Source organism: Mustela nigripes, chromosome 6 (assembly GCF_022355385.1).
Source record: "Mustela nigripes isolate SB6536 chromosome 6, MUSNIG.SB6536, whole genome shotgun sequence".
Lineage (NCBI taxonomy): Eukaryota > Metazoa > Chordata > Mammalia > Carnivora > Mustelidae > Mustela > Mustela nigripes.
Genome location: NC_081562.1, coordinates 129,343,851 through 129,359,342, shown reverse-complemented (window position 1 = coordinate 129,359,342; position 15,492 = coordinate 129,343,851). Strand labels below are relative to the sequence as shown.

At 37.3% G+C, this 15,492-nt stretch overlaps 1 protein-coding gene across 4 annotated transcripts in view; it reads left to right on the top strand.

Annotated features, from left to right (window-relative positions):
- The window catches only part of PLXDC2 (plexin domain containing 2), a 463,944-nt gene that overhangs the window by 377,007 nt on the left and 71,445 nt on the right, over positions 1 to 15,492 (top strand). For all 4 annotated transcript variants that reach the window (XM_059404216.1, XM_059404220.1, XM_059404219.1 and 1 more), the window contains 2 exons: positions 9,912 to 10,062; positions 11,772 to 11,810. In XM_059404216.1, the coding sequence (XP_059260199.1) occupies positions 9,912 to 10,062; positions 11,772 to 11,810 (190 nt within the window). The remainder of the gene's footprint in view (positions 1 to 9,911; positions 10,063 to 11,771; positions 11,811 to 15,492) is intronic.

Below are 15,492 nucleotides of genomic sequence, written 5' to 3'. Positions count from 1 at the left end.
ATATATCATTCCTCAATTTAAAAGTAACAAAGGCAAGGGAAAGGCTTTTAATCAGGGCCTTTGGAAGAATCACCTAGGCTACAGGTGAATAACAGGTTATGAGGCAAGAACCCAAGAAGTTAACTATGGATATAACCCAGGCCAAAGATGCTGGCAATCTGGGCTGCATCGGTGGGTAGAGTAGTGGTGATCACAGAGAGGGTGAGGGAAGGATTAGTAGGTAAGTGGCTGAATGGAAATGAGGACCGTGAAAGTCCTCTTTTATATCATCTATCTTTTTATTTCCCTGTGTTGCATCGTGGGAAATTTCTTCAGATCAATTTGCCAGTTTATTAATTCTGTCGTCATCTTGTTTAATGCACTGTTTAACATATCCATTGAAGTAGTGATTTCAAAAAATGTATTTTTTATTTCTGAAATTTAATTTTTTTTTAGAATATGAAACTTGTATTTTTTTTTAATTTTTTTTATTTTTTATAAACATATAGTATATTTTTATCCCCCGGGGTACAGGTATGTGAATCACCAGTTTTACACACTTCACAGCCCTCACCATAGCATATACCTTCCTCAATGTCCATAACCCAACCCCACTTCCCCCAATCCACCTCCCCCCAGCAATACTCAGTATGTTTTGTGAGATTAAGAGTCACTTATGGTTTCTCTCCCTCCCAATCCCATCTTGTTTCATTTATTCTTCTCCGACCCCCTTAACCTCCCTTGTTGCATCTCCACTTCCTCATGTCAGGGAGATCATATGATAGTTGTCTTTCTCCGCTTGACTTATTTCTCTAAGCATGATACCCTCAAGTTCCATTCACGTAGTCACAAATGGCAAGATTTCATTTCCTTTGATGGCTGCATAGTATTCCATTGTGTATATATACCACATGTTCTTGATCCATTCATCTGTTGATGGACATCTAGGTTCTTTCCATAGTTTGACTATTGTGGACATTGCTGCTATAAACATTCAGGTGCACTTGCCCCTTCGGATCACTACGTTTGTATCTTTAGGGTAAATACCCAGTAGTGCAATTCCTGGGTCGTAGGGTAGTTTTATTTTCAACATTTTGAGGAACCTCCATGCTGTTTTCCAGAGTGGTTGCACCAGCCTGCATTCCCTCAACAGTGTAGGGGGGTTCCCCTTTCTCCACATCCTCTCCAGCATCTGTCATTTCCTGACTTGTTAATTTTAGCCATTCTGACTGGTATGAGGTAATATCTCATTGTGGTTTTGATTTGTATTTTCCTGATGCCAAGTGATTTGGAGCACTTTTTCATGTCTCTGTTGGCCATCTGGATGTCTTTGCAGAAATGTCTGTGCATGTCCTCTGCCCATTTCTTGATTGGATTATTTGTTCTTTTGGTGTTGAGTTTGCTAAGCTCTTTAGAGATTTTGGACACTAGCCCTTTATCTGATATGTTGTTTGCAAATATCTTCTCCCATTCTGTCAGTTGTCTTTTGGTTTTGTTAACTGTTTCCATTGCTGTGCAAAAGCTTTTGATCTTGATAAAATCCCAGTAGTTCATTTTTGCCCTTGCTTCCCTTGCCTTTGGTGATGTTCCTAGGAAAATGTTGCTGCAGCCGAGGTCGAAGAGGTTGCTGCCTGTGTTCTCCTCAAGGATTTTGATGGATTCCTTTCTCACATTGAGGTCCTTCATCCATTTTTGTCTATTTTCATGTGTGGTATAAGGAAATGGTCCAATTTCATTTTTCTGCACGTGGCTGTCCAATTTTCCCAACACCATTTATTGAAGAGGCTGTCTTTTTTCCATTGGACATTCTTTCCTGCTTTGTCGAAGATTAGTTGACCATAGAGTTGAGGGTCTATTTCTGGGCTCTCTTTTCTGTTCCATTGATCTATGTGTCTGTTTTTGTGCCAGTACCATGCTGTCTTAATGATGACAGCTTTGTAGTAGAGCTTAAAGTTCGGAATTGTGATGCCACCAACTTTGGCTTTCTTTTTCAATATCCCTTTAGCTATTCGAGGTCTTTTCTGGTTCCAAATAAATTTTAGGATTATTTGTTCCATTTCTTTGAAAAAGATGGATGGTACTTTGATAGGAATTGCATTAAATGTGTAGATTGCTTTATGTAGCATAGACATTTTCACAATGTTTATTCTTCCAATCCAGGAGCATGGAACATTTTTCCATTTCTTTCTGTCTTCCTCAATTTCTTTCATGAGTACTTTATACTTTTCTGAGTGTAATTCTTTGCCTCTTTGGTTAGGTTTATTCCTAGGTATCTTGTGGTTTGGGGTGCAATTGTAAATGGGATGGACTCCTTAATTTCTCTTTCTTCTGTCTTGTTGTTGGTGTAGAGAAATGCAACTGATTTATGTGCATTGATTTTATCTCCTGGCACTTTACTGAATTCCTGTACAAGTTCTAGCAGTTTTGGAGTGGAGTCTTTTGGGTTTTCCACATATAGTTTCATATCATCTGTGAAGAGTGATAGTTTGACTTCTTCTTTGCCGATATGGATGCAAATCCAAATGCCCTCTATCCCTACACTTTAAGGAGTTTTGATCAGGAAGGGATGCTGTACTTTGTCAAATGCTTTTTCAGCATCTATTGAGAGTATCATATGGTTCTTCTTCTGTCTTTTATTGATGTGTTGTATCACACTGATTGATTTGCGGATGTTGAACCAACCTTGCAGCCCTGGAATAAATCCCTCGTGGTCGTGGCGAATAATCCTTTTAATGTACTGTTGAATCCTATTGGCTAGTATTTTGGTGAGAATTTTTGCATCTGTGTTCATCAAGGATATTGGTCTGTAGTTCTCTTTTTTGTTGGGATCCTTGTCTGGTTTTGGGATCAAGGTGATGCTGGCCTCATAAAATGAGTTTGGAAGTTTTCCTTCCATTTCTATTTTTTGGAACAGTTTCAGGAGAATAGGAATTAGTTCTTCTTTAAATATTTGGTAGAATTCCCCCGGGAAGCCGTCTGGCCCTGGGCTTTTGTTTGTTTGGAGATTTTTGATGACTGTTTCAATATCCTTACTGGTTAGGGGCCTGTTCAGGCTTTCTATTTATTCCTGGTTCAGTTGTGGTAGTTTGTATATCTCTAGGAATGCATCCATTTCTTCCAGATTGTCAAATTTGTTGGCATAGAGTTGCTCATAGTATGTTCTTATAATGGTCTGTATTTCTTGGGTGTTAGTTGTAATCTCTCCTCTTTCATTCATGATTTTATTTATTTGGGTCCTTTATCTTTTCTTTTTGATAAGTCTGGCCAGTGGTTTATCAATTTTATTAATTCTTTCAAAGAACCAGCTCCTAGTGTCGTTGATGTGTTCTATTGTTTTTTTGGTTTCTATTTCATTGATTTCTGCTCTGATCTTTCTTATTTCTCTTCTCCTGCTGGGCTTAGGGTTTCTTTCTTGTTCTTTCTCCAGCTCCTTTAAGTGTAGGGTTAGGTTGTGTACTTGAGACCTTTCTTGTTTCTTGAGAAAGGCTTGTACCGCTATATATTTTCCTCTCAGGACTGCCTTTTTTGTGTCCCACAGATTTTGAACCATTGTGTTTTCATTATCATTTGTTTCCATGAATTTTTTCAATTTTTCTTTAATTTCCTGGTTGACCCATTCATTCTTTAGAAGGATGCTCTTTAGTCTCCATGCATTTGGGTTCTTTCCAAATTTCCTCTTGTGATTGAGTTCTAGCTTCAGAGCATTGTGGTCTGCAAATATGCAGGGAATGATCCCAATCTTTTGATACCTGTTGAGACCTGATTTAGGACCCAGGATGTGATCTATTCTGGAGAATGTTCCATGTGCACTAGAGAAGAATGTGTATTCTGTTGCTTTGGGATGAAATGTTCTGAATATATCTGTGATGACCATCTGGTCCCGTGTGTCATTTAAGGCCTTTATTTCCTTGTTGATCTTTTGCTTGGATGATCTGTCCATTTCAGTGAGGGGAGTGTTAAATTCCCCTACTATTATTGTATTATTGTTGATGTGTTTCTTTGATTTTGTTATTAATTGGTTTATATAGTTGGCTGTTCCCACGTTGGGGGCATAGATATTTAAAATTGTTAGATCTTCTTGTTGGACAGATCTTTTGAGTATGATATAGTGTCCTTCCTCATCTCTTATTATAGTCTTTGGCTTAAAATCTAATTGATCTGATATAAGGATTGCCACTCCTGCTTTCTTCTGATGTCCATTAGCATGGTATATTATTTTCCACCCCCTCACTTTAAATCTGGAGGTGACTTCAGGTTTAAAATGAGTTTCCTGTAGGCAACATATAGATAGGTTTTGTTTTTTTATCCATTCTGATGCCCTGTGTCTTTTGATTGGGGCATTTAGCCCATTAATATTCAGGGTAACTATTGAGAGATATGAGCTTAGTGCCATTGTATTGCCTCTAAGGTGACTGTTACTATATATTGTCTCTGTTCCTTTCTGATCTACTACTTTTAGGCTCTCTCTTTCCTTAGAGGACCCCTTTCAATATTTCCTGTAGAGTTGGTTTGGTGTTTGCAAATTCTTTCAGTTTTTGTTTGTCTTGGAAGCTTTTAATCTCTCCTTCTATTTTCAATGATAGCCTAGCTGGATATAGTATTCTTGGCTGCATGTTTTTCTTGTTTAGTGCCCTGAATATATCATGCCAGCTCTTTCTGGCCTGCCGGGTCTCTGTGGATAAGTCTGCTGCCAATCTAATATTTTTATCATTGTATGTTACAGACTTCTTTTCCCGGTCTGCTTTCAGGATTTTCTCTTTGTCATTGAGACTTGTAACTTTTACTATTAGGTGATGGGGTGTGGACCTATTCTTATTGATTTTGAGGGGGGTTCTCTGCACCTACTGGATTTTGATGCTTGTCCCCTTTGCCATATTGGGAAAATTCTCTCCAATAATTCTCTCCAGTATACCTTCTTCTCCCCTCTCTCTTTCTTCTTCTTCTGGAATCCCAATTATTCTAATGTTGTTTCGTCTTATGGTGTCACTTATCTCTCAAATTCTCCCCTCGTGATCCAGTAGTTGTTTGTCCCTCTTTTGCTCAGTTTCTTATTCTCTGTCATTTGGTCTTCTATGTCACTAATTCTTTCTTCTGCCTCATTTATCCTAGCAGTGAGAGCCTCCATTTTTGATTGCACCTCATTAATAGATTTTTTTATTTCAACTTGGTTAGATTTTAGTTCTTTTATTTCTCCCGAAAGGGCTTTTATATCTCTCGAGAGGGTTTCTCTAATATCTTCCATGCCTTTTTTGAGCCCGGCTAGAATCTTGAGAAATGTCATTATGAACTCTAGATCTGACATATTATCAATATCTGTATTGATAGGTCCCTAGCCTTCGGTATTGCCTCTTATTCTTTTTTTTTTGTGGTGAATTTTTCCGCCTTGTCATTTTGTCCAGATAAGAGTATATGAAGGATCAAGTAAATACTCAAAGGGTGGCAACAACTCCAGGAAAATCTGCTTTAACCAAATCAGAAGAGATCCGAAATCGTGAGGGGGGAGAAAGGGGATAAAAAGAGGTTCAGAAAGAAAGAAAGAAAAATAAAAAACAAAGAAAAGAAACAATTAAAAAAGAAGACGAATAAAGAAAAAGTATAAAAAAGAATATATATATATATTAGATAAACTAGTTAAAAAACATTAAAAAACAAAAGCGTAAAAGTTAAAAATATTTAGCAGAAGAAGAGAAAAAAATTGAAAAAGAAAAAAACATTAAATTAACTGCAAGACTAAAGAATCATGGGGAGAAAGCCATGACTTCGTGCTTTGCTTTCTCCTCCTCTGGAATTCCGCTGTTCTCCTTGGTATTAAAACTGCACTCCTTGGTAGGTGAACTTGGTCCTGGCTGGATTTCTTGTTGATCTTCTGGGGGAGGGGCCTGGTGTAGTGATTCTCAAGTGTCTTTGCCCCAGGCGGAATTGCACCACCCTTACCAGGGGCTGGGCTGAGTAATCCTCTGGGGTTTGCTTTTGGGAGCTTTTGTTCCCTGAGCGCTTTCCGTAGAGTTCCGGAGCACGGGAATACAAATGGCGGCCTCCTGGTCTCTGGCCCGGAGGAGTTGAGAGCCTGGGGCCCCACTCCTCAGTGCGCCCTCAGAGAACTGCACCCAATTACTCCCGTTTCCGTGGCCTCTGGCCGCGCTCCAAGCTCACCGAGCCTGCGACTGGTTCAAGGTAACCCGAGCTGTGAGCTTACTGTTGGCTCTGTCTCTGTAGCTGGCTTCCCCGTTCTAATACCTGTAAGCTCTGTGACACTCAGACACCCACGCTCCTTCTGTGACCCTGCGGGACCTGCGGCCACGCTGACCCCACCTGGGCTTCACCCCGGTTTAGCCTCCGGAGCGATGTCCCTCAGCGGAACAGACTTTTAAAAGTCCTGATTTTGTGCTCTGTTGCTCTGCCGCTTGCCGGGAGCCAGCCCTTCCCCCTGAGGTCTATTTTCCCGTCGCTTTGGATTCACTTCTCTGCCAGTCCTACCTTTCAGAAAGTGGTTTATTTTCTGTTCTAGAATTGCTGTTCTTCTTCTCTTCAATCCGCTGTTGTATTTGTAGGTGTTTGCAATCTTTAGATAAGCTATCTAGCTGATCTCCTTCTAGCTGAAGTATTCTCAGCCTGCTACTTCTCCGCCATCTTGACTCCTCCTCTGAAATTTAAATTTTATACGTTATTAAATCTGCCAAGACATTTTTGTAGTCTACGTTACTAGTTCATTTTTATATTTTGCCTTTCATTTCTTTAAATATTTCATATATAAATTTTTGTGCATCTTATATTAGATGATCACAGTATCTAAAGATTTTGGGAGTTTAAATATGTTGTTCATTGTTTTTGCTGACTTTGTCAGTGTTTTGTTTTCTTTTTGTGTTTTTATATTGTGTCCTTTAATTAGAATTGCATTTTTATTTTATCCTATTCCTTGGGAACCCCAAGGATCTAAATAGATGGTACTTTCCACCAAAGAATGTTTGATGAAGAGCACCTAAGAATTTTAGGGGACACCATATGTCCCTATTTAGTATGGAGAGGAGAGGTATAAATTTATCTCCCCCATCTACTGCTGGCACAGGCTTGAATTCCTTGAAGCAATATTGATTTTTAACATTGCTTGCCCTCTGGGAAAATCCTGCATTTTTCCTTTGTTTACTGGATATGACTCCTACTACATAGTCTACAGCTTTAGCTTTGTTTTGTTTTGGGGGAGAGACAATAGAAAGGTACCCTTGGAGATTTTTTTTCCTTCCTGCAAATCCTAGTAATACTTTAAAATTCAAATTTTATCCAGAAGCTACTTGGTTTTGCAGAAGGAGGCCCATTTAGAGTCTTTAATCTGCTGTTACTGCTGTAAGCTAACAAGTCCAGGATATTAGGTTAAACAATCAGGTATTTGCTAATACTGGTCTTTGACAATAGAAACACCGAAGGAAAATAATTTGTGATGAGTTCCATTGGAGACTTATTGAGTTTGAGATGTCTGTGACACCCACATGCATAAGTTAAGTCAATAGATGAATATTTGGGTCAGAAATCCGAGAGATATGTGTATTGTTGGTATCGATTTATGTAAATCGACATAAACATGTGAATTGAAATCACGGGTATGGTGGAAATTGCTGGTGAGAATGCATATAGCAAAAAGATTAGTCAAAAAAGATCTATAAGAACTACCAACACATAACAGAGAGAGAAATAAAAAGGAGTTGTAAAAAGCTATCAGAAAATTTGTGCAAGTGTGTGTCATAAAAGCCAAAACTAGAGAGTGCACAGCTAGCTGGGCCCCATGCTGTGAGATGTGAAGAATATAGATGATTTTGGGCATAAGGAGGTATTAGAACCACCAGCATAAGAAATTTCAATTAACTTGTATTGGATAACAAAGAGATTTTCCTAAGTAGGAAAAGTGGGAGTCTGTGAAGACCAGAGCAGACCTGTCTCTGGAAGTATGACTGAATGGAAGGAAAAGTAGGGGAATGTCAGAAGAGGAGAAGAAGGACTGAGGAGAAGAGGGAGGACTGAACATTTAAAATAAGACTGGACATGCTTGAGTGCGTTTAAGTGCTAATGGGAACAAAGCAGAGGAAAACCTGAGATTGAAAACATTTTGAAGAGAAAGAATGGTATTAAATGAGCAAGTTCACAAAAACCTGACAAAGTGGGCTGAGTTGGGCCAAAGTAGAGGTTGAGAGAGTAGCTATAAATACTGGGCTCCCTCCATGATTACAGAAAGAAAGAGGGACAGGTCTATACAGATTCAAGCATGAATCCTGATTGGTAAAGACATGCAGAGAAATCTTGCTGATGACTCTTATCAAGGAAATAAAAGGTGAGCCCATGGGGTAAGGTTAGGAGAGGCATTATGGGATTAGAGTTTTCAGTAGAGTGGAGAGGGTTTGCAGTTGATAATGGAGGATGGAGGGAGAGGAGACCAGGAAACAGGACAGTGTTGCCAAGCAGCTCAGAAGGCCCACTGAGGCCGCCCAGAGGTGGTAACCCTATGGAGTTCCAAGCCTGGGTTGTGTGATTGTTCTCCAGCTTCTTCTAGCTTTGTTATAGGGCAGGGAGAAGGCAGGTGGGATTTTTGGTTTGTTTTTTGGATGTTGTTTTTACTCCATTTGGTTTTGGGGATTTTCTGAAAAGGCATAAAAACAAAACAGGGCAAGATGAAGGAATTGGAAAGAGAGGTTGAAGTAATGGGGGGAAAGGGGGTTGAAGGGAGAAAATCATTGTACTTGGGCTTTCAGTGTCATCAAAGGAGAAACAGAGTCTGAGTGAAAAGATTCTTGGAAAGACTGAAAAGAGGACAACTGGATCTGTGATCTCAGAACAAAAGCATCTCCAACTGCCTGTGAGGTCCAGGCTGGGGGGTTGGAGGGGAAGGGTGGTACCTGACATAGAGTCAGCAAGATCATTAGACCACTGGGCTGAGAAAATGTGGGATCCTTTACCTTTATTCCCATAGGATATTGGGAGTTGAAGTGGGGAAGAAACTTGTATCATATTCCATTAATGAGAAAGAAGCCATCTCAGGAGTTCTTGCTGAACTAGTAATAAGTGCATTGTACTTTGTTAATGACAAGAGAAGTTGGAGAAAGAAATTTACTTAATAATAATTTTCAGAAGTGAGATGAGTACCTCCCAGGTGCATGCTAGTTATTTTCTAAAACCTACCAGAAGGATGGGGTCCTTTGAAGAGCAAAGAGGTAGGGAGAAACACCAGCTTCTAAACCATAAAAGTTTGGATGTTGGAGATTGTTGCTGGTGAAGGTCAGAGGATTTATATTTGTGGGCTGTAAATAAAAAATAAAATATGCATCTTTTCCTGGTGTCTTTGAAAATCTAGCTGTGCTAAGGAGAAATAGGCTAAGGGATTATAGGAGGGTCATTCAATCTTTTGCTCGGCTGATTTTGAATATTTCATAAAAGAAAACAAAAATTTTAAATATTCTTTCTACCTGTGGTATATTGTTTCTGAAACAATAAAGTAATATGGAGCATTTTACCAAATATTTAGAATTTAGCATTACCGATTTGAAATGCGTTCTTTCTCCACATCTCTAACCATGTTTTAAATCTTATCTTTTTGCACACGTTTTTCTTCTTGTATGAACTTCTCCCTTTTGACATTATGTCTTTTATAAATCACTATAAAATTTAAGGCAAGATAAAAAGTAGTATGAAAGGTTAACCACAAAAATGATGAAATCCGAATATCTAAAGGTGAAAACGCTTTACTAATATCCCATTTTATTTTTCATCTATTTTGTATACTTTGTAAATTACTATAATCTACAAATATTGTCCTATTCAAAAATAACTGATTCCTCATCTTGATCTGAGAGTAATTTGTGCTTCACAGCTCAGCTTCTTTCTTGTAATTTTTTAAAATGCATATACGATCTTTCTTAAATTGTTTTCCCATTTTTTTCTCTTGTTAGTCCAAAGAGAAGATGTGTGAGAACACAGAGCCAATGGAAAGTTCTTCTCAAACCACCACAACCGTACAAGCAACAACCACAAAATTCAGGGTCCTAACGACCACCAGAAGAGCAGTGACATCCCAGCTGCCCACCAGCCTGCCCACAGAAGGTACTCTCGATATTTCTGCTTTCTTTCTTAGAAGTGTGTTTTTTATAGTGATTTTATTTATTTATTTGAGAGAGAGAGAGAGAGAAAGCAAGAGTGGAGAAATGTCAGCAGGAGAAGCAGGGAGCCTAATGCGGGACTCAATTCTGGTACTCCAGGATCATGACCTGAGCTGAAGGCAGTCGCTTAACCAACTGAGCTACCCAGGTGACCCTTGCCTTTTTTCTTAAGGAAGAGATAGTCACTGTGTTGACATGAACTGGAGTAGCTCTCTAGAGGGAAAGCTATCCGTTGGCAAACTGGACTTCTAAAGGATTTCTAAAGGGGAAAAGACAAAATTATTATGGAACAAAAAGATGTGTTAATATTCTTTTAATATACGGTGACTATTATTAAGATTGAGCTTTTTATAATATCCTGGCTACCTGTGCTCCCTAAAAAGGAAATACAGACTTGCTTTTATATTGCTAAATTTTGTGGTACCTGAATTCAGTATTTCAGTCACAGGAGAGAAAGGCAAAAGGCATAGAGAGAAAATAGATAATTCTACTTATATGCTGTTCTAATATTTACCTAAATACACACAACTCATTGGGGGAAGAAAGTATATCAGCTAAAATAGAATCATATATTCTGAATGGTACCACTAGGGAGAAATGTGAGACTAATTGGCCAAGAGTGAGCTTTGGGGGGGGAAATGATCTTACTTATTTATAGTCATCAAACTTGCTTTCATTTGAATAATAAATTAAACTTGAAACTTTTGCTTTTAATTGAAATTTAATTGGATAGTAAAGGTTAACTCGAGGCACACCCGGATGGCTCAGTCAGTTGAGCATCTAACTCTTGATGTTAGCTCAGGTCATGATCTCGGAGTGGTGGGATCAAGCCCCAAGTCAGGCTCTGTGCTCAGTGTGGAGTCTGCTGGAGAGTCTCTCTCCCTGTCCCTCTGCCCCCTCCCCTCACTCAAGCTCTCTCTTGCTCTAAAATAAATAAATAAATCCTTTAAAAAAGATAACTAGAGTAAAGCTATAAAATGAGATGAGGACAGCTGCTAAATACATTTTATTGCTTTTAAAGCCAGTGTTGTATTTTAATCCATCTTATTTGGGGTTGTTATACAGCCTGTAAAATATTTTTATAGTTTGAATTCTACCCCATGAAAATACTACTTCAATTTGAATCCTATGCTTTAGAATAAAATATAACCACTTAAACAAGAGAAAAAAAAAAGGCATGTTTATTTGTTTATTTTGTTCATTATGGGCAAGATCTTTTCATTTATGATTTTGGTCATATTTATTAGCAGTGGATAAGCACCTAAACTTTGAAGTTAAATTCATAAATATTTTAGAATTTCCTGATCTTTTTTTTTTAATGAATAATGAAGGCCATCAGTATAGAGTCTAATTACAATAAGTCATTTTCAAAGATTAAAAATAAGTGAACTTTAAGTTAAAATTATAACTATAATTTTCTCAAGATCTTAAGAATCTTGTGTTTTACTGAAGTTTTGATCTTAAAATCTTAGTAAGAAATTGTAGTATTACCTGTGTAAACTAGCACTTCACTCTCATTGCACTAAGAAATTCACTGAGTAAGATTTTGAAATCTATTAATGTTATAATTAAGGCATTGGTAGACTATTGGTCATCAGATTAATGCATCATTAAAATTTTTTTGGTTACAATAACTTTGAATTTCTCTTCCAGATGATACCAAGATAGCACTGCATCTAAAAGATAATGGAGGTAGGAATTGATTTTTTTTCTTTTTTAAATACCTTTAGATACTAATTCATTTCATTCATTTAAATATGAGAAAGGATTTGTGGACTTCTAATATAGAGTGAAGTTATATTTCAATCTCTGTTGGTATTTAACATGGGAAGAATTTATTGTTTGGCTTGAAAATCGAAACGGTTTCAATAGTGGAATGAAATTCTAATCCACATGTTTGCCTATAAAAAACTACAGGACACCAATGAACAATTATAAAGTGAAAATTTATCCACAGATCTTTTTCTTCTTTTTGTGCTATTCTTTGGTTTAATTGTATATTGAGTATCTACATGGTGTAGGTATTGGGTTCAAATGGGTTTTTTTCCCCCTCTAAGTTGACTATTCAACATTCTCTATAAATAAAATTGAGAAACAGACCAATACGGAAATATACTTTATAGGCCTTTTATGTTTTAGGTGAAGCTAGGGACAAAAATTAGACATGCAAAAAGAACATCTTGGTAGTTTCATACTTCACATTTTCCTAAGAAAATTTAGCAATATCTGTAATGGCCCTTGAAAATTTGGAAGAAAATTTTACCGAAATTAAGACTGTGAAAGATATTGCCTACATTTTAAAAAATAGTTGTTTTTTTATTAAACTGTGTTGGCTCCTATGTGCTTCTCTATCAGTTTCCTGGCTCTTGATAAAAGAGATTTTTTTTTTTCAGTAACTGTTTATTCAGCTCAAGATGGGGAGGTGTTTCTCTTAGCAGCTTCTCTTACGTAAATGGGGCCACCCTGTGACTTGGATCTTTACTTTTGCAGCCCCAGCTGATTTTGGAAGTCAAATTCCAATGTGTACCTTGTTAGGGTTTCTTTTTTTCTTTTAGCAACTGTAGGGAATAGTTTCTAAATTACTCAGTGGACATTAAGTAACAAGTACTTTGATGTTTTCTTAGGTTGACTCTATGGTAAGGTATATATTGTAGCATCGTTAAATTTCATATCAATCAATTTGAAAGATAAGCTGCTTATTAGCCTGTTCACGTAATCATTATTAACATCAATTATCCATTGTCTTTGGTCTGTATCATAGTGTTTTATTTCATTCATTCTTTTCTTATTAATATATTAATAGTGTGAGCAGATAGCTTTACAGATGACCATTTGCAACATATATACAAGCTAGAAATAGGTTAAAATCTTAGCACTGGAGGGGGTAATAACAATTCCCCAGTTCAGAACTTCTCAGAGCAGGATGCTACTTAGTTTCATGTGAACATAAGTCTTAAAGTTGGTGTTACCTTATGAAACGGAGGACTGCTCCCCAAGAGGCTTCTGTTGTATTTGTTGTACTTAATTCTTAATATGGGTAGTGGTTTCGTTTCTATGCTTTCTTTTCTCTCTCTCTCTTTTTTTAATATTCTAAACATTTAGAATAAATATTCCATAATGCTAACAGAAAAAAAAAAAAAGATTACTGTGATTAAATAGGTATGAGATACTCTGGATGAAAGAAAATTAAAAGAGGTTTCTTTGCTAGAGAGCTGTTCAAAGCTTTTATATTCATTTGCTTATTCATTAATTCCTGCTGAATGCCTAAGTGCAGGGCACTGTTACAGTCTTGGGGCCATGATAAGTGAACAAGATGTTGCCAAATTCTCTGCTTTCGAGAAGCATGTATTCTTTTTTTATTATTTTAATTAATATGCAATGTATTATTTGCTTCAGGGGTACAGATCTGTGGATCATCAGGCTTACACAATTTACAGCACTCACCATAGTACATACCCTCCCCAATGTCCATAGCCCAGCCACTCTATCCCTCCCCCTCAATCCCTCAGGAACCCTCAGTTTGCTTCCTGAGATTGAGTCCTTATGGTTTATCTCCCTCCCTGGTCCCATCTTGTTTCATTTTTTTCCCTCCCTACCCGCTACAACTCCCGGCCCTGCCTCTCAAGTTCCTCATATTAGAGAGATCATATATAATTGTCTTTTCCTGATTGATATTTTTTCACTTATTCTAAAGAAATTTCAAGTTGGAAATAAAGAATTAGTGTTGGGCATTTCTCCACGATTTGGTCATAAAACTTTTCTGTAAGTTGCATCTCATGAACTGAATGTTTTGTGAAATGCACTTTGGGAAATAGCTCCCCAGAATATTACCAGTTATCCCAAGGAAAATCCTTAGTTTTGTTTAGTGCAGCAAGGAATCTGAAAACATTGAAGATTTTCTTAATGAAGTGCATAAAACTGCCTTATGAATTTGAGAAATCAAGTGAAGTAAATTCCTGATGCAAATGGAAGACATTTTTTTCCTTTTTTGTTATACTAGAAAAGTTGACTGTTGGATTTTCAGATGATGGTTAATGTGCAGCATGTATCCCCCAGAATTCCAAAATATCACACTTTAACTGTATCTATATACAGGAACTCTTTTCATGCCTGAGGTTGTTTATTAAGCACTTTTTCTTTTTTTCTTTTTTTAAGATTTTATTTATTTATCAGAGATCACAAATAGGCAGAAAGGCAGGTGGAGGGTGGGAGGGAAGCAGGCTTCCTGCTGAGCAGAGAGCCCGATGCGGGGCTCCATCCCAGGACTCTGGGATCATGACCTGAGCCGAAGGCAGAGGCTTTAACCCACTGAGCCACCCAGGCGCCCTTAAAGCACTTTTCCTAAAAGTACAGTTAGAGCAGACCAAACTGACCAGTATTAAGATAAATATTCCTTCAAAACAGTACTTAAGGGAAATTACACATTATTTTTTATAACATCTTCATTAAGATATCATTCTTTCATTGTTTTTTATCTCATGGAATTTGAAGATGGAGGAGAGATTGCCAATTTAAATCTAACTTGATTAGTTGATTAAACATGTTGAAAACAAAATTCAGAACTATTCTCCCCTTTCCCATCCCAGGTAAAGATTTTTGCAAGATGGAGCTAATAATGAAAAAGGTTGCCTAATGTAAACATTTTCTCACATTTATTGAGAATTTTTTAAAAGCAAACTAATAAATTTTTCTAAATTGCTATGTATTGTTGCAAAGAAGTTTAGCATATTCTATTTCTTTATTTAATTTCATTTAATTGGCTGCTTCTAAAAGCATTTTAATTTAGAGGCCTCTACATTCCTGAAAAAGAAGGTGACATTTTTTCAAAATAGTCAATATGTAGCTAGAAACTAATGATGCTGCCTTTAGATATTGGATTACCTTGCCTCTGAGTCTTTCTGGGACATTGCTTTGTGTTAAAAGAGTTGATTTCTAGTGGAATCTACAGCTGGCGTGATTATACATTACTTTCCAGGATGTTTTCCTTCATCTTTGATATGAAAGTAGAAAATACTTCTGAGCAGCTGGACACCAAAGGCACACAACAGGGCTTCTCCTTCACAGGACCCAAACTGAGTTACAGTCTGCTAAATCACTCTTGATGAATCTTCAATTGTGATTTGAGGTTCCTGCCACCTTTAGAGTAGGACTATGTAGAACTTCTGGAAGTTTCAGGATAATTTTTGGGTTGGGGAAGTTTTATTCACCTTAAGGGTTGAATGGAAATTCTAAGACCAATTCTAAGAGCAATTTGGAGATAAGAATGTGAAAAAATATAAACAAAGAGAATGATATCTACTGGGTACAGACCCCTTCAGTGATGTATAGTGTTGATTAATGGTGAATGGTGGAATACAAAACTCAGAAGAGCCAA